The sequence below is a fragment of the Amphiura filiformis genome, chromosome 6, assembly GCF_039555335.1.
Source record: "Amphiura filiformis chromosome 6, Afil_fr2py, whole genome shotgun sequence".
NCBI classification, from domain to species: Eukaryota; Metazoa; Echinodermata; class Ophiuroidea; order Amphilepidida; family Amphiuridae; genus Amphiura; species Amphiura filiformis.
This window is the reverse complement of record NC_092633.1, coordinates 42,184,403-42,206,831: the sequence shown is the minus strand read 5'-3', so window position 1 is coordinate 42,206,831 and position 22,429 is coordinate 42,184,403. Positions and strand designations below refer to the sequence as shown.

The following is a 22,429-nucleotide window of genomic DNA, read 5'->3' as shown; positions in this document are numbered from 1 at the left end:
ATGAACAAATTGTACCATTTTGTATCCTATGTTACATAACGTTTCTATTTCAGATTTTAGCCAATGTCATGTAGTGACTGAATCAAGTTTCAGAACTTGCAAAGATGAGTCGGCCTGTTTCAGGATGGGCCAATAGAGGATATGATGAATATGATTCACTTGCAATTAGAAAGACTAGAAACAACTTACCTTTAGTTTTGAGATCATGTTCTTCTCAGAGTCATCAGACACACTTTTGTTGAGTAACAGGCGTTTGGCCAAGTGTTGCTTATAGTACCGCTCAAAGACGTCCTTCTCTTGAAGGAACCGGAACAAGACCATGCTTTTGTCTAAGATTGCCTCCACTTCTTGCTCTGTTAACTGTGAACAAAAACTGAACGAACGAGTAAGTCTACATGTAGTACAACATCTAGTCCAATAATTTGTTTCAGCCTCAAGTTTGGTAGCGATGTAGGTGCGTATTTCTCTGGCCGCAGTATGGAATTGAGCGCGCTGAACTTACTGTGCAGAGCGTATTGACAAGGCTGTTGTCAACAAAGCAATTTTCCGCGATTGTCGATAAGCATGGACCAATTGTCAACAAAACACTAGCCATTAAAATATTCTGATGCTGTGTATATGGGGTAGTAATATTTTGATGTAAATAAACAACGTATAACATGGTCTCTGAACTTATTGATGTATTACGTGTCGACGTTGGATCTTGAGATTTGACAATTGTCGAAAATGAAAGTACTACTCGACAACAGCCTTAGTATACACATACGCATAAGATGGCGTAAAGAAAGTTAGTACCTACCCCTTTGACACCTTTCTTGAGTTTGTCATCAATAAACAATGAGAGATACTCTGGTGACTTAGGATTAAGATTAAGGAAGTACTCAAAGTCTCCTGAGATTGTCTGTTTGAATTTGCGGTCGCTGTTGAAGGACTCCCGCAGGAACATGTCAAACCTGTCCTTGAGTTCAAGAAGATCCTGCACACAAAGAAAATGGCAAAATACAATAACTAATAATGTTGCTGTTATGATTTTGGTACAGAGACAATAGTCTAGTTGTTCAGTGATGTGCCACATAATTGGTAAATTGTCCATCCCAAGCCGCGGTAATACACTAACTTATCGTATACATACAATATTTAACATCTTAGTGTATTTAAATTTGACAGCATTTGGTAAAACATTTAGAGATACATAATACGAAGTGCACAAGGTGTGTCCTGACTTACCGACACATACTGAATAGGGTTCTTTCCCCCATCTTCCTCTTGTACTAGTGCTTTGCCCTGCTCCCTCAGGTAACCGCTGACACAACCGCACATGGTCTCCAGTCCGCTGGGTACTCGAATAAACAGCTTATACATACATCCTAAATCTGTAAAGAATTAAAAACAATGTACCAAGTGACATATTGTATAATCAAAGGGCTGTTGTTCATTACGTGAGTGATCAACCAAGATGCTGCTTCAATAGGCTAGACACCATTGTGACATTTTTTTTCCATGCAAACAGTAAAGACAATAATCATTAAAGTAAAGGTTCAAATCCTGGATAGTCAGTGAAATTTTTTCACTGGCTGTCTTTATGTATGTGTTGACTTGTGTTAAAAACCTTTCTCATATTTAATTTACCACATAGATTAAACTTTATTTCTCCGTCTCGAATATGAATTTGGAATGATTTCCAAACCTCTTTCTTAAGCTTCTTGGATGAGAAGATGATAGAGGGCGGGTATTGAACTGAAGGCCTATAGATAATTACATCACTGCTCTTCTCCATCTTACTTATTGGCTCAGTTGGTGGAGCGTCGGTCCGTGGTCCGAAGGTCCCAGGTTCAAATCCTGGATAGTCAGTGAAATTTTTTCACTGGCTGTCATTTATGTATGTGTTGACTTGTGTTAAAAACCTTTCTCACATTAAAGTAAACATTTCTATTCTTTATCCATCACCCTTCTATCTAGAAATCAATGTTTCATCCCAACTATAATGCAAAGACATTCTGCTTTAAAATCCAACTGACGATGAAACACACAACAAACTTTAATAAATCCTGCTTCCTGAAATATGAACCTGTATTAAAAGCTGCAGACTTAGAAAATGTATACTAACAGGTACTACTACTCCCTATTACAGAAAAATACAGCACTAATTTTTTGGAATTAAAAAAAATCTTGCTTTGCCAAATGAATCACTTAGCTAAATCCTAATCCTTTAGTTAGTTCAAACTGGCAATAAAAGTCAAATTTTAATATTTGGCTAATGTTTGGAAAAACAGGATAATATTTTTTTAATCAAAATAAATTAAGTGCTGTATTTTTCTGGATTTATATTAGGAGTATTATTTGTAATGAGCTCAGACTAAACACACCCGGGTTTCCAGAAGCAAGCCAACTTACCATCTTTCTTGTTATTTTTAAGCATATGTACAACTCCAGAATTTTCCATCTGTCATAGGAGAAAAACAAACGATTATTTTATTACAAATCAATTTGATGTGTTATAACAATAAAATAAATTAACAAGTAGATAAGAGGGCAGGTGTTGAAGTTAATACTCATTGTTTTGTATCAACCTAAATTAGTAGCTCAGTTTGGTAGATTATCAGTTGAACATGGTTTCCCCAAGCTGCGGGTTGTGACAACATTTGGGGGTTGGGAGATGTAAATGTGGGATCATGAGACTTTCCAGGAATTCCACTCCATCCCAAAAGGATTGGAATTCATAGTCTCCAGCTCTGTCATTGAGCAGTACCATTTCAAAGAGTATGATACACATTACAGCATATGAAACCAAACTCTTTATCACTGATATGACACATCTTGCACAGAATGGGGAAATTAAGCTCTGAAGGATTGTGTTATCTATTGATGTGATCAAATCTGATGTCGATCAAAATTCAGTTTTCAATTTCATTACATGAGCCATTTACAAGAGCTTTATTGTGCTGAAAACCCCATCATAATTAGACTAACAGTTTTAGAGAAACAGCCATTTTACCATTGCCCAGAACAATCTTTACTAATAAAATAATGAGCTCTGTCTGTCCGTCTGTGCGTTTCGACGCGCTTCGATGCATCGTTCCGATATTTCGGATATAGATAGGTATCGGGCATTCCACATTTATGGGGTGGTTTGAAAGGTCATCGGAGGTCAAGGTCAAAATTTCAAACTTTGTCCGATCGGGCCCAAACTTGGTAGGTGGAATCCTTGATAGGAGGCGAATATATGCCCGAAATAAACTTGAGGTCAACCGAGGTCAAAGGTCATTACGGAGGGGTCAAATTTCAAACTTTGTCCAAACGGGCTCAAACTTGGTGGGTAGAATCCTTTATACGAGGGGAATATATGCCCGAAATAAAATTGAGGTCAACCGAGGTCAAAGGTCATGACGGAGGCTTCAAATTTCAAACTTTGTCCGATCGGGCTCAAACTTGGTGGGTGGAATCCTTGATATGAGGGGAACACGTAAAACTTAAAATCAAGGCCAAAGGTAATCCAGGAGCTACATTTTAAACTTTGTCTGATTTGGCTTAAACTTGGTGAAAGTAATTCTCCATATCACGGGAGCACTATCACGGCTACAGGTGCTCTTACAGCTACAGGTACACTAGTAAAATAAATAGTTGAATGCTATTATCGGCTATATCTCAAAATCCACATTCACATAATAACTTCATATTATTATATTTACAATTTTAATAACATCAAAAGAAGACATACTCACATCTACTATGTTTTTCATATGTTTGCTAATTAATTCATCTTCTAGCACCTAGAGAAAAAAGAGTAAAAGATCAAAATTATTATAACATCATGGGTTCATACTACTAAATCTGCCTCTGAAGCAGTTTCCGGCAAAAGTACATTATGCCTATTAGTCCCAACTTTGCATAAATATTGTGCAAAATCGGTACAATATTAACAACTTTAGTAGTTGTGTTTTACTAGAAGTTGTGATTGTGATCTCTACCAATATGAAAAGATACACTAACATTATTTAAGATTATGTGTGCATGAATACAGAAATTCAAAACTCGGTTAGCAGTTGGATGTAAACAGGAAAATCTTACCTTTTTATATAGCGTTAATTTTCTCAAAAAGTAGATCAAAAATGTGGAGTCATTTTCAAATATGTAGAAAATTTTCTGTTCTGTCCGGGTACCCGTAAAAAAACTTTATAGAAAATGGGGGGAATTCGGGTAACATGTTATTAGAATTTTGACCCGGGTACGCCAAGGCGAGCATGAACCTGGGTACCTGACCCAGGAATTGGCAAGAGCCTTAATACGTACCGATCACAAAATAAGTGAGGGCAGTGTTAAGTACCCTATACCACTTATTACTTACTTTGACAATAGGTTCTTCTGTGGTCTTGTCAAGGTAATGTGCTGCCCTCTCGGCTTCCTCATTGATACGTGCTTCTACTTTCCTAATATACACAGATGCACTATTTTCAGCCAAGAACTTCTGACTCTCCATCTGCAAGATGAAAAAAAAAAATTTAAATAAATAAAAAATAAATAAAAATGTAACATCCCATGGTGTTTTCAATTGATTTTTTTCATCAACACATTTTCACATTTTGTACATGGTGACTGATGTTTGAGTTTTGTATGTGCGCTTCAAACAGTATGAACTAGATAATAGTAATTATGTTATGGAAGTTTATCTTAAATGTTTCATTACATAACACTTTGGTAGGTGTGGTAGGTGTGAAAAATTTAAAAACAAGCCTATTTCTACCAATTCAGATTTCACGATCCAATCATTTGAATATCACCACCATGGGCTTTTGAATTTGAAAAAAAAATGGCTGTGAGACCGGTATTAAATGTAACAGTGCTTTCTTTTGGTTTCTGCTAAGCAATCAAGATGCAAGACACCAGTATATTATTTCCCAATGATTTGTCATATATTTATTCATTCATGCATTTAACTTTATTTCACCAAAAATCAACAGGAAGTTGCTCTTCCTTGGGATAGGGCTGTGGACACAGTACAACATGCAAAATTTATAACATATACATTGTATACATGACCACAAGTACTATGTTGACATGCAATACCAAATTCATCAGAGCTAGAGTACTGTCAAAGTGAAACAGCTTTGACATAAAGCGTAAAACCAATTTTACTAACCTATCAAATGCCTTTTTTTTTGCCATTTGAAAAGCCTGCATAGGCAATGTTCAAACAATTGGATCAATGAATATCTGAATCGTTAAGAAATAGCCCTGTGTTCACATTCACATCTGGCATACCTACCAATGATTTATGTAGTGATAAAAAAATTCCAGACAGAATTATTGCCTCCTTAATTGGATCGAAATTCTGTGGAGAGTTTGAAAATACAAAACCCCAACGTCAGCCACCGTGGACAAAAAAGGAAAAGATCAATATCTGCAGGATGCCATTTCATTGAAAGTTTTTATTCAACTGAAATGATTTCTTTGGTATATCAAAGCTGACGAATTAAGGTTTCTATCTAGATAAAAAACAAATTTGACCAAGAGTTTAATTGGGACCCCTATATCACAATATAATCACCATATAAATGAGATTTTTGAATGATGCCTGTCTTGCAAGACTTTACTGATTAACCATTAACGGTCTTAATTATTGTAATGTTTCAGTCTTGCAATAATCATTCACTGTCTTGCATTTTACTTGCTCTCATTATAGCGTAACAAGTAAATTAATTATCTGAGCACATTTTTACATTTTCAATGCAACAAATCAAATTGGAGAGTTATTTCAAAAACTCGCTCAGTCCAGCAGACCAGCAGCCAATTTGGTTCCGCTCACTCCACACAAGCAGTCTCCTAATGGTGACTTATAATGCCATTTCTGATTGGCTAAGAAATTTCTTTTTATAGTCAATGAAAAGACGACTTAAAAAGTTGGATTCTAGAACTTGATTGATCTCTTGCTTGAATCAGCTGTGCAAGGAGCATGAATGAATCTTCGAGCATGATCACAGGGCATGATCAAAGGCAGAATCAGCATTGTCACAGCATCCACAACAATTATTATTACAATGTGAATATTTTTAGCGTGCACAGGCGGTTTTCAAGAGAAACTTGTTCTGGGCAAATTTGGATGATAGATACATGTAGCCATGAAGTTATAAGTTAAGTCCGATTTAAAATTGCTCATGAATTATATCAAGCAGCCAATTTAATTGACCAATTGAAAAGCCAAGTTTGGTAGCCAATCAAGAAAAATCTTTTATTATCATTTGCAGACTGTTTGTGTGGAGGAAGTGGAACCAAACTTACTGGCTGAATTGAGTTTTGGAAAAAAAACCCACTTCAATTGTACAAACTTTATCCCCTTGACTTGGTCCATGTGAAATTAGTACATCTCCATACGAACCTTCACCAAAATTTTGTATGGATGCTTAACCTTTTGCCCATTCAGTTGTTTAAAGAGAAAACAAATCATGTTGCCATACTCACATACTGTGTGGGTGGGTGGTTTATGTGTAACATGTGTCTTGTGTTTGTTTGAGGATGTAATTTTTAAATAACATATTAATCTCTCCTGAACAAAGGATAAAAGGATATAACACTAGTATCAAGTATGTATATATGGTCGCATGTCATGAACTGGTCATCTTTTGTGTAACATAATGTAAAATGAGAAAAAAGTCACCAATTTTGATTCACTTAAACACAACTTTTAATGAAAACATTTTAGACCATTAAAAGTATATATTTCTGGAAAGCTTATATCACAAGGATGCGAATCAATAAAGTATAACATCATAATACAGGGTGGGTAAGAAATATACAGGGTGAAACAACAACAAAATTAGCATCTTTCTTGTCATGATGAACCCCATATTTTTCTTTTCTGGAAAGCTATGTAGCTCAAAATAAATATGGATTCAGAAAGACATTGCATGGGCCCTTCAAGCAAATTAGGAAGAAAGAATTTGCTATCCCCATGTTAAACATATTAGGGTGGTCAAAAATTGTAAAATAATTTTACAATTTTAATGACATTATCAATCAAAACTTTTTTCCTCCATTTCTGGCACTAAAACTAATAGCATAATTGAATTCCTCATCAAATTTCCTTAAAAATATGTGTACTTTTGAATAAGCAGGGTGACTCTGGCAAGAGATAAGCCACTTAGAAATGTGGGAGCGTACGTGCACACTTTGTACAGTAACATATAGGGAAAACTGTCTTAATTAGCATTTAATTAGGCAATTTATTAGTTACATCTTTTGTTACATTTGATCTACTATGAGGTAGATCTATAATCCAGGATGATATATGTGCAATTTGTGGTCCATGCTACTTGTACTTTTTAAGATACAAAGGTTTAAAGTTGGCCATATTTTCACAATTTTGTGTATAATCCTATGGGGGCTCTCCGCCCGGATCCTCCATTGACACATCTTACATATTGAAGTATAAATCTCAAAGTATATGTCCAATTGACTTGGGTTTTTTTGTATTTGACAAAGAACATAATTATCTACAACATGACACCAAACTTTCTACAATAGGTATTATACTTTTGGAATAAACCGAACTTGAAGTGTGAAGAAAGTGTTTTCATGTTACGGATCCTCCATTTTTGGGTGACCTATTTGTGACATGCGACCATATCATCTATGGACCCTGCAACATTAATTTGATTGCATTCAAATTATTGGTTACCTACCCTGTAAAAATCTGCTGACTGCTCCAAGAACGGCCTTTCAAAGTCTTCTTCATATACAGTTCTTGAATCAATGCCAAGAACCATCAGCATCTGGCAGGCATTTTTAACAGCTAACCTGTGGGCAAATAACACATTGTGTTAAAAATCAATCTCAGCTACCAGATCCAGCCTGGTTTTTGTAGCAAACAGAATTTTGCTATATTCTGATGGACTGTTTTAAAACTTCCCCAGCTACCAAAGACAAGACACTCAATAACAGCTGTGATTTATACCCGACAGTCACACTCTCTCAACAAGTATTGTTTTTGTTCTGTAGCACGGAATAATTTTTTTGTTTTAAGATATTTTAAGTTTGTGTAGACGAGTAACATTAATAGGATCCAGCGTTTTATTACACCGCAATCTCCTGTAACTTTTCCATATAAATGATAGAAATCAAAATGAATTGAATTAAAAAGGTCAAGAAACACACTTCCAAGTAGCACAAATTTCACAAACTCTGATGTTAAAGCATTCTGCTCTCCAATATCACCAAGTTGTAACCATTCACACCCCAATACCACCAAGTTGTAACCAATCACACCCTTATACCAGTTTATCCCTAAAGTTTTTACCTTATACCAGTCATCTAACTTACCTATCTACCACTTCTCCTCTTCGTTCCTTCATCACTAATTCCAGTAGTGTTTGTCTCAAATGATCCCTTACATTTCCGTACCTCACTACTTGATCCCTGAAGATTTTCAGGCCCAGATTATAAACATTATCTACATTGTTTTGCTGCACGTACACACGGTCCTGCGTAGATGAGAAACAAAACTTGGATTTAGTGTTTTTTCTTTCGACTCATCGCTTAGAATGACAATGATAAGGCCTAACAAAAATAAGTTGCCTGATAAAGTCTGGTGGTTTTCGACACAACGTAGCAAAGTTGCAAAAAAGTATGTTAAAAAGTTCCAGTATTAGATTTATTTCCAAACACTAACGTGTCGTATGTATGTTATGTTCGGTTTACTCAGACCCAACAAAATGCTGACAATGATTTAAGTTTTTACACACTTTGACAGTGGATGTGTAAGAGTGATATTGAGAGTCATATAGACAGACAGAAAAAGAGAAAGACACAGACAGTCTGAATGACAGAAAAGAAAGAAAGAAAGAAAGAAAGAAAGAAAGAAAGAAAGAAAGAAAGAAAGAAAGAAAGAAAGAAAGAAAGAAAGAAAGAAAGAAAGAAAGAAAGAAAGAAAAGAGAGAGAGAGAAAGCGAAAGAAAGACAGAAAGGAAAAGAAACAAAACAAAGAAAAAACAAAGAATGAAAGAAATTAAGAAAGGAAAGAAATTAAGAAAGAAAGAGAAGAGAAGAGAAAGAAGAGAAAAGAAAAAAGAAAAGAAAAGAAAGAAAGGAAAAGAAACAAGACAAAGAAAAAAGAAAGAATGAAAGGAATTAAGAAAGAAAGGAATTAAGAAAGAAAGATAAAGAAAGAAAGAAAGAAAGATGTTCAGTTACATGATTTTAGCTACTCGAAAAAAAAAACAAACCTGACTTACCATATACATAAGGATATCTCTGATCATAACCATAGCTGTTTGGTGATCATTCCATGCTGCATTCAATGTCTGCAGAAAGTTATTGTTTAGTGAGTGTAGCACATCAACCCTCACCTGCACGCAACAAATGAAAATCACAATGATTAGATTGAAGTTAAATGATCTTGTACTACTTGTATTCAGCACATAAATTTGATTGGCTTTGTTAACAATTACCATGGATGGTGCATCGATCAGTACATTAATACGTCTAGCGCTGTTACATGGATGTGTGTCTTTTACAGCCACATCATCTTGTTCTGATGGCACAGTTCAGTGAAGTTTAACTGAAGTAAATAGGCCTAAATGTTGACTCCAGGTATTCAGTCTCACAATATTCCGCATGTTCTCCACATTTTTGTTTTAACATTTAACTTGCCCACACTTATTCTCTCTCATACCCCCTGCCTATACTACATGTAACACTCAGCAAACGCAAAAGGTTTCACCACATTATTAAAAGGACGCACAGAGGCTGCCAGAAAACATTTAAATGTCAGGTTATTTAAAGATTATAAAATGTAACTTATAATTAGAGGTCTGCGCATCTGGGTATTGTGAAATATCTATACATTGTGCTTTGCAACCAAGGAAAATTACAACGCAAAGTCATTAACCTCATTCATAACGATCACTTTTCACTTTCGGCCGATTGATTCCCTCTTTGATCGGCCGACCTGATCACCGATAACCAATTCCCCAATTGTAAACGATGGCTGAATCAGTGTTCGACTTACAAATTCTTTCCTACCTGCACTGGTGCATGCAGCCCAAAAAATCTTCATGCACAGCAAAAATTGTACATGCACCAAAATTAAAGCAAACATAAAATCACACTGAATACCAAAAGAACACTATTTTGATGATCATCAACGTCAGGTAAGCTTATAATAATATCCCCAGCTCCACAGTCAGTGTCAATTTTATACCGATCACTCGCCTATTTTTCAACCAAAACACTGGATGTGGTGGCTTCATCTGTAGTAGAGCTATTCGCCGACGAGGTGCACAATTTCTAGAAAGATGCAGCTGAAAATTGACACACACAAAAATTCTTCAAATTCATTAATTCATGGCACATACCTTCTCTTCTAGATGTTTGGTGACCACATTTCTGAGTCCAGTGTATAGTCTCTCCCCATGCTTATGCAGTACCATTGTGTAAGCATTTCTGTACAGCTCTTCAAAGCTCAGTCCGCTGTTATTTTTTCTCTGTATTTCCTGGATAGCATTTTTGAGAAGTGCCCAGATATTCTCCACGTACTTGTCATCCATTGTTGTCTGTTTAATAATAAAAATAAGAAAAACAAAAATTAATGAACAAATGATTTATTGTTAAATAAGGGTAAGTAATAAAGTAAATCAAAAATTGCAATTGAACAATAAATTAAACAAATTGATTTTGTCATCCTACTTGTATATATGTATGTAACAGTAAAGTATCAAAATTTGAATGTTACATAATGGTACAACAGCAATATTGTCACTAAGAAGCTTGCACATCTATAAAATGAACTGAAAAAGATCAGAAATGTTGATCAATGCAAGTGTATAAACTAAGCACCGGGAAAATGCATGATTTTTGAGAGTAAATTTCGTGCACCAGTTTTAGAAAATTTGGCGATTTGTCCATAATATTCCCAAAATGTGTGCATTTTCCCCAAAAAGTTCAAATTTGTAGTTCTAAATTTTCTTTAATGTTTTCTTTTTTCCTCGGAAATCGGAAATCCTTCCCCGGCAGGGGTGGAATTTCAACGCGAGTCGACTCGCGCAGAGACTCCCGTAAAATGCCTTCAGTCAACTTGATCGGCTCAATCACTCATCAAACTTACGCTCAAGTTCAACACGATTCAACCACAGATTCTCAACACATTGAGAATCTGTGATTCAACACTGCCATCGCATAAACACAACCAGCTTTCAACTCCGCCATTTTTAAGAAATTAATCAATACTACCGATTAATCAATAAAAGTTTCTAACCAATGCAGTGATTAAACATCTACCCACTCACAACACGATAATCAGCCAATCATGTTCTGGTTTCTATTCACGACGGCACTGCGACCCGAATCGTGTGCTCACTTCCAGGTTCATGTTTACGACTGTCAAAATTGCTCTCTGCTTTTTTCTGCATGGATTGTATTGCAGATCGCCAGGGATTCTTTCAATTTTAGTAAAAACTTATGTTTTTTGGAAAATGAATATCTTGGAAAAATTTTAAAATTCGCGGCCGAACCTAAAATTCGCGATTATACCCAAAATTTGTGAATTTCGGCGTTTTTTGCGTATCGCGAATTCTCCCGGTGCTTAGTATAAACCGTAATTCATGTTGCCCAAGACTTGTATGTTTCATCCAAAAAGGTCTGGTGAGCAGGAAATTGCTGACCTAAAAGAATCTTTTTCAAGGCATACATTGTAGTGTAGACACAGTGGCGTCTGCAGGTTTCCAAAACTGGGGGAGAGGGGCATGGGTCCCAACTCTCAATTCCCCCAACTGTTCTAAAATTTTCGGCTCGCTTCACTCAGCTAATTTCTCAGTTTTTCCACCGATTGGATGCATTTCCCCCAACTCATTTTCAAAAGTGGGGCCACACATCCCCCCTTTTGCGCATACCACTGTGTAGACATCTCATAGCTTTCTCTCCAACTTTTGTTGAAATGCAGAAGTCATCAAGGATTGATTATTCACTAACAAATACAACAAATGTAGAAACTTGTGTACGTATGCATCATGTACATTGTACTACCTTCCTTCTACAATTCCTGAAGCACTGCCATACCTTGAACTAATGCATTACATACCACATGGATAACATGTTGTATCACATGACAGTGCAATAATCCTTTTCAGGTACCCGACTCTGGCAAATCCCTCACATCAAAATGTTTTGCTTTTAAAAATCACTGCCAGCAATAATACACAATCAATACATTCAACAAAAGAATTCAAATATATTATAGACGGAGACATTTCATGTACTTTTTCCATAATGAGCACTCTCAGAGGCTGTGTCTTCACCCTGTGTTCATCCATTGAAGCAGCAGAGAGATAAGATTCCAAACCAAACCATCCAAGTATCTTCTGCACTAGCACACAATCTAATAGTCACCACACATCATCAACACACATACTTATCTAGCTGCAGTTCCAGCACACACATATACATACGTATTTCCCCAGACGCAACAAATTATCAATCAAGCCCCTTGATTCGCTCCATTACCTGCCGTTCAGTGGCAAATTAACTTCTTCAGTGCTAATAAAGGGGATCTCAAACAGCTAACAAGTTCTAAATTTGGCAGATTGTCAATTATTGCAGGAACCCGGTACCTTCCTGTGTGGAGATACTCCAAACGGTTATGCCTGGGACACAAGTGTACAGGAAAGAGGGCTACCTTCCGCGAAGGGGGAATTAACGTTTTCTAATCACTTTCCAACATTTTCTTTTCACTTACATTGATGTAGAGCTTCTAATTCCAAAGTCTTAAAAAGGATTTAAAAATAGGCCTGGAAGGATATATTTTGGTTCTCAGTTATGCAAGTCACCTATTAAAAACTGCTGAGACATTCTTCGGGCTGGCCCTGGCCTTAAAGAACTTTGCATTCAATTTTTGTGTGAAACCAGTGATCAAGAATTTCACTTTTCTTGAGGAGTATATAGCCTGATCAGTTAAAACTGATCATGCTATACTCCTCAAGAAAAGTTTAACTACAGAGCTACTAAAGTTCTATTTCACATTGTTATATATGTGTGGACAAGGTTCCAGAATTAAGCTTGATGTGTATTATACTAGTGTACTATGACATGTACATGTCACCAAGTAATTGTTTTAACAATTACAACTTGCCTATCAACTCATACACTTCTAGTTTGCACAGAAATTGTGCATTATTGTATTGACTGTGTTGAAAAAATTTCAGCAGAAATTTGGTACAAAATTGAAATTTGATGCTTAATTACATAATTTCAATATCTATTTATTTAATTAAAGATGATTGACCTGATGGTCGACAGCCTCATCCCCCAACTGTTGCATATCATGTACATGTATGAGACCAAATTTTAACCTTAAGTCTTGAATAATGCTACATGTATCTGTAGGATTCGAAATGTTCATATCAAACCACGTTTTAATTTACAAGTTGACCTCAAATGACCTTTGCCCTCAGTATGACCTTGAACACCACCCAAAAAAGGTAGCCAGAGTCTCTGACCATGGCCCACCTATCATAAAAATCTGAAGTCAATCTGTTTATCTATAAAATTGTAAGTCAATCTACCTAACCATTATCGAGGTACAGCATCCGAGGACGAGGTATGGACAGACATTGCTAAAACAGTACTTAGACCCCTATGCCTCAAGGGTTCATATCATTAAATCCGCTTGTGAAGCGGTTTCCGGTAAAAGTTTATCACACCTATAATCCCAACTGTTAACTTTGCAGTGGCGTAGCTGCCGGGGGCAATTTCTGGCAATGCCTATTTGGCCCCCGCCCCCCCCCCCCCCCCTAGCGCAGGGCAAAATAATAAAGGAGTGAGAGAGATGGAAAAAAGGGGAAAAGAAAGAGAAAGAGAGAATCCATAGGCCAACAATATAAGGTGCGGATAGAATTTGAACAATTTTAAAATTTTGTTAAAAAATGGAACGATTTTATATCAAAATGAAGTCGCTATCCCTTGTATTCCTTCTTTTTTTTTTTTTTTTTGCTCTTCACTTTTTCAAACCACCGAAAAAAAATTGGGTCAACCTTTTTTTTGAGAAAGGGCGACAAAATTTTGGTTTGGTGGATTTGGGCCCCGCCCATACAGGCTTGCCCCCTGAAAAAAAAATCCCAGCACGCCACTTGAACTTTGCATAAAAATTGTGGAAAATCGGTACAATCTATATAAATAAAAGGAAGATCGCCAAATCTTGTTTGCAAGCAGGCTCCGAGATGCTTTGACTTTCAGCTCTGATTCAAGTACATTTATCGGGTACATATTGCCATTACACCATCTGAAGTTCATTTTTGCAAAACTATTCAATCACTATGGAAATAACCAACAAAAAAGGTCTGTTGCTAGGGCGTTGAGGTCAATTAACCTATGGGCCAGGTCATCACAACAAACGCGTCAAATGAGCGTGTGCGCGATTAGTGGCGAGTCACGCACCCTGACCACCGAGCACTACTAGTATAACTGCGTCTGGGTTTATCATGTTTATAGGTCGTCTGAGGGTCTAAGGTGGGTGTGTCCACTCAGAATTGGAAACTTGATCAAAATAAAGGCCTAGGCCTGATTGAGGCCATTTCGGGGACCATTAAATATTTTTGTTGTTATCATTGCTTTAAGGGATCTAAAATGAGCGTTTATTATGTTTCGACAGTATTTTTTTGGGACATGCGAAAGCACCTCAGACCTATCGAATTGCATTCTGAATACTGAAGCATGTCTTTCTGATATCAAATAATTTTAATTTTTGAAAATCACGATATAATACAAATTTTATGACAAATTATAAAAATTTGATATTTTTCAAATTTTTGATATATAACAGTCCTCAAGTAAATTATATAAATCTAACGACATATTCTTAAAGTGTATGTAGGAGGAAAAGCCGACGGTCAATTGAAAATTTTGACCTTTCATATTGAAGATATGGATTTTTTCCCAAAAGACCTAATTTTTTTTGGTGTTTTGGGAAAAAATCCATATCTTCAATCTAAAGGTCAAAATTTTCAATTGATCATCGGCTTTTCATCCCACCTACATATACTTTAAGTATAAATCATCAGATTTGTAAAGTTTACTTCAAGTACTGTTAAATATCAAAAATATCAATTTTTAATGATTTGCCATAAAATGTGTATTGAATTGTAAATTTCAAAAATCAAAATTATTTGATATCAGAATGACATTCTTCGTATTCAGAATGCAATTCGATATGTCTGATGTGCTCTAATGTCCCACAATAAATACTGTCCAAACGCTCATACCCCAGCCCTTAAAGCATGGAAATTTGTGAGTATTGACAGTAATACTTTGAAATTTTAAGTTGTGTTTTTTTGTGAAAAAGGGTGTAATTTTTTAATAGAAAACTGTTCCAAAATAAGGCTCAGATTGCACAAGAGAGCATCTAAACCCTGAGAGCTTCCGCGGGCCCTGCACCTCAGCCGTTAGGACTTCACACTCGTGATGTTCGCTACGCGCACAGAGGCCTATTTCAGTTATTTCACAGAAAATTTCCAGCACTTGTCATCAAGTTCCCAGACATCAGAAAATTTTCTGGAGGCCTGATGCAGATCTTAATCACTGGCATTGGTTAACTCAGGGAAATAGTTACAAATATTCAGTACTGAACTGAACATGCTGAACAAGTAAACATCACTCACATCATCCTATACATGTAGCAAAATAGCCAATTCTTGATCATGCCTCATGAGAGGATGTACCTGAACTAAATCAGCATACTTTTTGTGTTATAACATGAATGTACTTGGTATACTTGTACTGGCCACTAGCGTTCATAATGTTCGAGCTTGGCCAAGAATTACTAATTTACCTGTAGTTGTCGGTAGATCTTTCTTGATTATACAAATAACATTTCACTTTCAGTGATTTAACAATGTTTTAACATGACAAGTCAAAGCTTAAAAATTTATGTCAGATTTATTTCCTTGATAATCTGCGATCATTTCTTTAAGTAGGGAGGTCACACGTTAGCCTAATTTGTGTCGTCACAGCACATATATCTGACTCGGAGCCCAAAAGTGCTGATTTTGAATTGATCTGAATTACTGATTTTATTCATTCTAAAAGACTCTTCTTTTCTATTTCAACTCACCAATGTACAAACATGTTATATCTTGTTTTTTACAGTCATGGAAAGTTTTGAAATGTATTTTTATTGCAATGGCATTTGACACATTTTTGCTTCTGTTGTGTTTTGTTAGTTTAGTTGTTGGGAAATCAAGTTACCCTACAGTGAGGAACATATGCAATGAATTTCTTGCATGCTTTTTTCTTAATATTGAATACAATTGCTTTCCTGGGATATAACTTTCTCTTTTCTACAATAAATGGCTCAAAAGTTATAACAAATTGAAAATGGTACCTTTTTTGGTCGATTTCCCTATAAAAATGTGTGTGTTTTCTATGGGGAAAATCCTACCAAAATTGAAATTTTCATTTTGGTCATTTGGAAAATCAAGTTACCCTACAATGAGGAAAGTATGCAATCAATTTCTTAGGTGGTATTTCTAGATATTGAATAAAATTGCTTTCTTTGGATATAACTTTCTTTTTTCTATGACTAGCGGGATACCCGCGCTTCGCGCGGGTCCCCGCTAGATGAGTAAATGGGAGCGATCACTAAAACAGGAGGAATTACTGAAAAGGTAGAATCATTGAAAGGTAAATTTTATTTTTCTAAACCTGTCCCTTCTTGCATTTCCATTTTCTTTTCAGTTTCTTCTGCACGGGCCTAGGTTGTTTCCATTAAAACAAAATGCTATTTAGCTTGTTATTTTCCGTGTCCATGTTATTTATCTATCTAGGCCTACAATGTAACCCCATTCACATTATTTTCTATATCTATCCTTTCCCTTTATAGCTTCATTTTTATTAGCTGCTTAGCTTGTGATTTCCCGTTTCCTTCAGTTGTTATTTATTTTTCTTACTTTTCCTGATTAGTTTCTACTTTTAACTTCTTTTCCCTTAATTTTCCTGATTAGTTTCTTTCTTTCTTTCCCTCTTTAGTTTCCTCCCGTTTCATTTAGTTACTGCAACCATAACCCGTATAATAGGCCTACCCGTACCTTTTTTTGTCTTCTTCTTTTTCTTTTTTATTCATTTAGCTCCTTTCTTTCTCTTCAGTTTCTTTTGCATAGGTCTATTTTGTTCCCATGCTGTTTAGCTTGTGATTTCCGTTTCCACGTTATTCATGTATTGAGCCCCGTGCCCATGCATTATTTTAAAAATCTACCATTTCTTACATTTCTCCTTTTAGTTTTGGCTTTTTTCTACATTTTATTCCCATTTCCTGCTTAGTTTCTGATTTCCCGTTTGAATTTTATCTATTTAATTCTGTTCTCATTATTTTAGTTTTTTTTACATGAGTTATTTATTTATTTATTTATTTATTTATTCTTTCTCTCATTTTTATTTTTAGCTTCCTTCCTTCCTCTCGTATCCTCACGAATTTTTATCATCTTGGCGGGTAATCTCTTAACCGAATCCAGTACCATGCATATAATCCACAACCAGACCCATCCATAGGCCTACCTTTTCAGTTTTGTCTTCCTTTCTTTTCTTTTCAATTTCTCTGGCACGGTACGTTGGTCTGTGCATATTATGCACCCCGACGTAAGGCGTCACATTTCTCAGTACGCCGACGTACTAACGCCAACGCGCTGCTGCCAGTTAGTTACGGTACGCGCTACCACTGAGTTTTGACAACAAAAAATCCCGGGAAAAAAACAGGTTTTAACCATATTTTCACTAATTTTGAGGCCAATTCTTGGTCTTGACCGTTTTTAACCAAATAAAGTGCAATGCTTTCCCCGTATATTCCTCAATCTCCCGTATGAATTTGGCTGTAAAACTAAACGAAGATTCATAGGTCTAGAATAAATAATAACATTCACGCGACGTAGCCTTAATCTCTTGGCTGCCAACTTCGGTGCAGTGGCGGAAAATGGGGTGCGAGGGCTTAAAAGCTCGTAAGATCATTCTTAAAGTAGTCAGCGATGTTGTGCATCTAGATAGCCTGAATCATTTCTTGGCCACCTCGCAGTTGGCAGAAAACAGGGCAATGTTGCTCTGCGTATGGTTTTGTAATGGAAATATTATTACGCGGTTCACGTTTTCCTTATTACCCACAATGCCACTGCATGCGATTTTGCATAGCAACACGACAGTTTTTTATGTTATTCTCTTAGTTACCATCATTTTTTGCAAAAATGAACCTCGGATGGTTTAATGGCAATATGTACCCGATCAATGTACGACTAAATCAGAGCTGAAAGTGAAATCATCTCTGAGTCTATTCGCGAACAAGATTTAGCGACTTCCTTTTATTTATATAGATAAACCGTTCCGAAGTTATAACAAATTGAATATTGTGGTTTTTTATCAATTTGCCTGTAAAAACGTGTGTGTTTTCTATGGGGAATATCTCTATGGCATGCTACTTGTCGACGGTCCTTGATTTTTGCCATTTTGCCCATTTTCCAGGTCTTTTATTTCAGAAACTGCATAATATATCATGCCTGTTATTATTTTAATTCTTTAATATTAATGGATGACAGTATAATTATACTGAATTTGGATCTTTGAAACTCATATTTAAGTTTTTATTCTATATCAAAGTTGCCACTTCGTTAAATTTGGGTGTTTTTCACCGATTTGGGCTGAAAATCGACATTTTTTGGAACCTTAAAACTGTAATAACTTAAAAACGCTTTGACCGATTTTCACCATTTAAATTGCTATGAGTTTAGTTTTGTAAGCACTTTCAGAAAAGCTTTAAACCAAGGAGATAAAGCATTGATTACAAAATAGTGTGACCCCCCTACTTTAAGACCACCCGAGCTACATGTATATACTTGGGTTAAAATAAAATTACGTTTATCAAATTGAACTTTTGCATCAAGGCTAAACATGTTTTTAGCTATACAAAAATAATACAACAGGGGTGAAATTAAGTGGGAGACGGGAGCCGTTTGGCCCCCAGAAACTCTGAAATGGCCCCTGGTTCCATCTCAATTTTAGTTGACCAGGGGACACTTTTCTCACAAAACTGGCCCCCTGGATAGTGAACCAAAAATATCAAATTACAAGTAAAGAGTGCTGATTTAACTCATCCAGCACATCTTTATTTTTATTGGCCCCTTGGTAATTGGAAATGGCCCCTGGTTCTTCCAAATCTTGGTGAACCAGGGGCCACTTTTTTGCCAAAGTGGCCCCCGGTTCAAGCTCATTTATTTTCACCCTTGTAATACAAACATACTTTTATTTCTTCAAACAAGCTTTATTTCGTTCCAAAATCCATGTTTTTATCACAATTTTTGATGTAAAAGAGCTGAATAGAAAACTGGCGATGCAAACTCCAAACCTTCACATAGTACGAGCGCTTGATATACGGTCATTTTGATGATTAATGCTTGTGTACTATCAAGCATTTTCAAATGTGTTTGACAGTTTTTACTGCGTGACACAATTCTGGCTTTCTGCATTTATTCAAGTTTTATTCGTTGTTTTAAAACATTGTCTTACAGGAAGATGTTGCAGTACTGTCTGGAGGGTAATGTAGTCGCCAACAGACCAACAGAGCAAACCACGGTCACCTATAACGAGGTCCTTGATGCCCTTGATAGGCTCAAAACAGGGAAAGCAATGGACAGTGATATTGCTGGTGAACACCTGATCTATGCAAAAGATATGCTTGTTGAACCTCTTGTGGATATCTTCAATGCCATCATCACTTCCAAGTACATCCCATCTACCTTCCTGGTTGGCGTTATTAAGGGGGTACTACACCCCTGTCCAATTTTGTGCCTATTTTTGCATTTTTCTCAAAAATTATAGCGCATTGGCGACAAGTAAGATATGTATTATAGGGGCAAGGACTACAACTACTGCACTGGAAATTTTATTTCGCCACAGACAGCAGTTGTGGAGTTGCAGTCAAAAATGAGGGAAAACCAGTATTTAATCAATAAATCAATAACTACTTGCCTTGAGTTGCTGAATTTTCAGAGCAATAGTTGTACAGTCCTTGCCCCTACAACATGCATATCTTAATTGTCACCAATGAGCTATAATTTTTGAGAAAAATGCAAAAATAGGCATAAAATTGTACAGGGGTGTAGTACCCCCTTAAACCTATCTGGAAGAAGAAGGGCACAAAGGATGATCCTACCAAATACAGAGGTATCACTATCACATCAACCCTAGGTAAGGTATTTGAAGATGTCCTCACGATGAAGGTTGAGCCATACTTTGCTGACATACAGTCAAAAATAAAGTCCAATATTTACGGGTTCACCGCTGGCGCTGAGACAGCCATCTTATCAGCTACCCTTGCTCTAAATGAAGCACTGTTCAGGGAGGCAAATAAGCCACCGTTGATAGCTACCTTCCTGGATGCGGAGAAGGCGTTTGACGTAGTTTGACATCTGGGGTACCTTAGCCAAATGGTCCAGAAACAACCTTTCGTCTGTGAGATGGAAAGGAGACTCCGAACCGTTCAGAATCACCCAAAGAGTCAGACAGGGAGGCAAAATATCACCGCTGGCTTACAAAGTCTTCATTAATGACCTTCTCCTGGAGCTTGAGAGATCGCCGGGTAGCCTTCACATAGGCCTTCCCGCCGGCTGCCCAACCATAGCAGATGACATGCTCATCCTTGCCGATAGTGAAGAAAATACCCAGGACCTCCTCGAGCTCGTGTACGACTACACCTGCATCAATAGGTACACATTGAACTAATAGTATTAGTAAAGGGTGTAACTTTTGATTTTTAGGGTCAAAATTTCAAACCACTTAAATATGTTTCTGTTTACTGTAATCATGCATAGAAGCAACTTAAATTCCAGTAAAATAGTGTTTCAAGGCTTAAACCTTTTGATTTCTGATAAAAAAATTGACATTTCCATAACATTTTGGTTAAAATCTAAGAAAAAATGTATTTTACATAAGCTCAGAAAATTATGACATGAAAGCTGGAATACATGTGAAATCCCATTCCAAAGTAAGTCAACAGATATAAGTTAAATTTTATACCATGTTTTGCTATGTTTGTAATTGCAATTTTGAAAATTTTTAACATCAAGGGTCATTTGCAATGGAAATTTCCCAACCTTAAACATATTTTTTAAGTTTTAATTGGGTTCCTAAAATAATTTAAATGTCTAACTTCATGTACAAATACTACTTGATGAAAGGAACCTCCCAGCCAAGTTTCACAGAAATTGGAGTTATTTTTTAGAATTGGCAATTCAAGCGATTTGTGTTTCGGAGGCTTCAGTTAACAACACAGGTGATCATAAAAGTAAAATATTTGGCTAACTACTACAAGTTGACATGAAAAAATAGGTAAAAAATATCACAATTACCAATTTTCATGCTTTGCTTAGACAAAGTATTGAATTTCAGTTGTGACAAAAATTAAATTATCACAGCAAGTCATTTTTTTTTGTTTTGTAGGCTTCATGTTAACAATGGTTAAACATTGCAGAAGTAGTTTTTTGAAAACAACACTGTTGGGATCATCTAAGCTGTTATTTTCTTGTGTGTATTGAATCAATGATTCTATGCGGCAGATATTGTAGATTTATAACATGGTAATTTTTTCACCCATTTGTTAAGTATGGTGTTATTTGCATGTGAAGCCTCCGAAACGGGCTTTCTTGGATATCAGTATATTTTTCAAGCATTAACCATAATATCAATTTGTTTTTAAATTTATGACATTCTGCACATATCATGCAACAATTACAATGCAGATATCAATATGGAACATACCAATTTAGATATGCATAGATGATAATTAAGCTTACTGTTGTTTCGGAGGCTTCATTTGTTTCGGAGGCTTCAATTGTTAACGGAAAGTTTGTATTGGGTCCCATTTTCAAACGGTGATATATATCTCCATGATTTAAAAACAAGTGACTTGAGGATCTACTTTGCTACATTTTGATAAATAGATTGGATGAGCTCTTTTATTTATATTTGCCCAAGCTTGCTGAACAGTTTGTTTCGAGGCTTCAAAAAGTTAACGGAAAATCGGCTCTTTGAAGTCAAGATTTTATAAAAATTTTAAAAGCTTGCAAATCAACTAATTTTTGTTACCCATTTCAAGTTAAGATATCAACTGTTATGAATCAAGAAGAAGTGAAGAAATAACCAAGAATTATGAACCAAAGCTATACCCACAAAGTTTGTTAACAATTGTTAACGGAAAATGAAGCCTCGAAACGACAAATATCAAGTCCGGTTCTCAAAAATACAGGGCTGTTCACAATTAAATCTAATGTGGCAGTGTTTACTGAACATATGACCGTACTTTCAGGATAAGAAAAATTATCTATGAACTAACTGAAGAAAACACAGGGTTTTACAAAAATGTTACTGTTTTTTACAGTTTTTCAAAATGGCAATATTAGGTACATTTAAGCCTGCT

At 36.0% G+C, this 22,429-nt stretch overlaps 1 protein-coding gene across 2 annotated transcripts in view; it reads right to left on the bottom strand.

Annotated features, from left to right (window-relative positions):
• The window catches only part of LOC140155433 (cullin-3-like), a 38,118-nt gene that overhangs the window by 13,159 nt on the left and 2,530 nt on the right, over positions 1–22,429 (bottom strand). Inside the window, exons 2-11 of one of the 2 annotated variants that reach the window (XM_072178281.1) lie at positions 10,347–10,544; positions 9,225–9,338; positions 8,314–8,474; positions 7,677–7,791; positions 4,346–4,477; positions 3,723–3,770; positions 2,395–2,443; positions 1,228–1,373; positions 800–976; positions 190–360 (exon numbers count right to left, since the gene is read on the bottom strand). In XM_072178281.1, the coding sequence (XP_072034382.1) occupies positions 190–360; positions 800–976; positions 1,228–1,373; positions 2,395–2,443; positions 3,723–3,770; positions 4,346–4,477; positions 7,677–7,791; positions 8,314–8,474; positions 9,225–9,338; positions 10,347–10,544 (1,311 nt within the window). Of the gene's footprint in view, positions 1–189; positions 361–799; positions 977–1,227; positions 1,374–2,394; positions 2,444–3,722; positions 3,771–4,345; positions 4,478–7,676; positions 7,792–8,313; positions 8,475–9,224; positions 9,339–9,440; positions 9,640–10,346; positions 10,545–22,429 lie in introns of those variants that run through there. The other variant, XM_072178282.1, reaches the window with a different exon arrangement.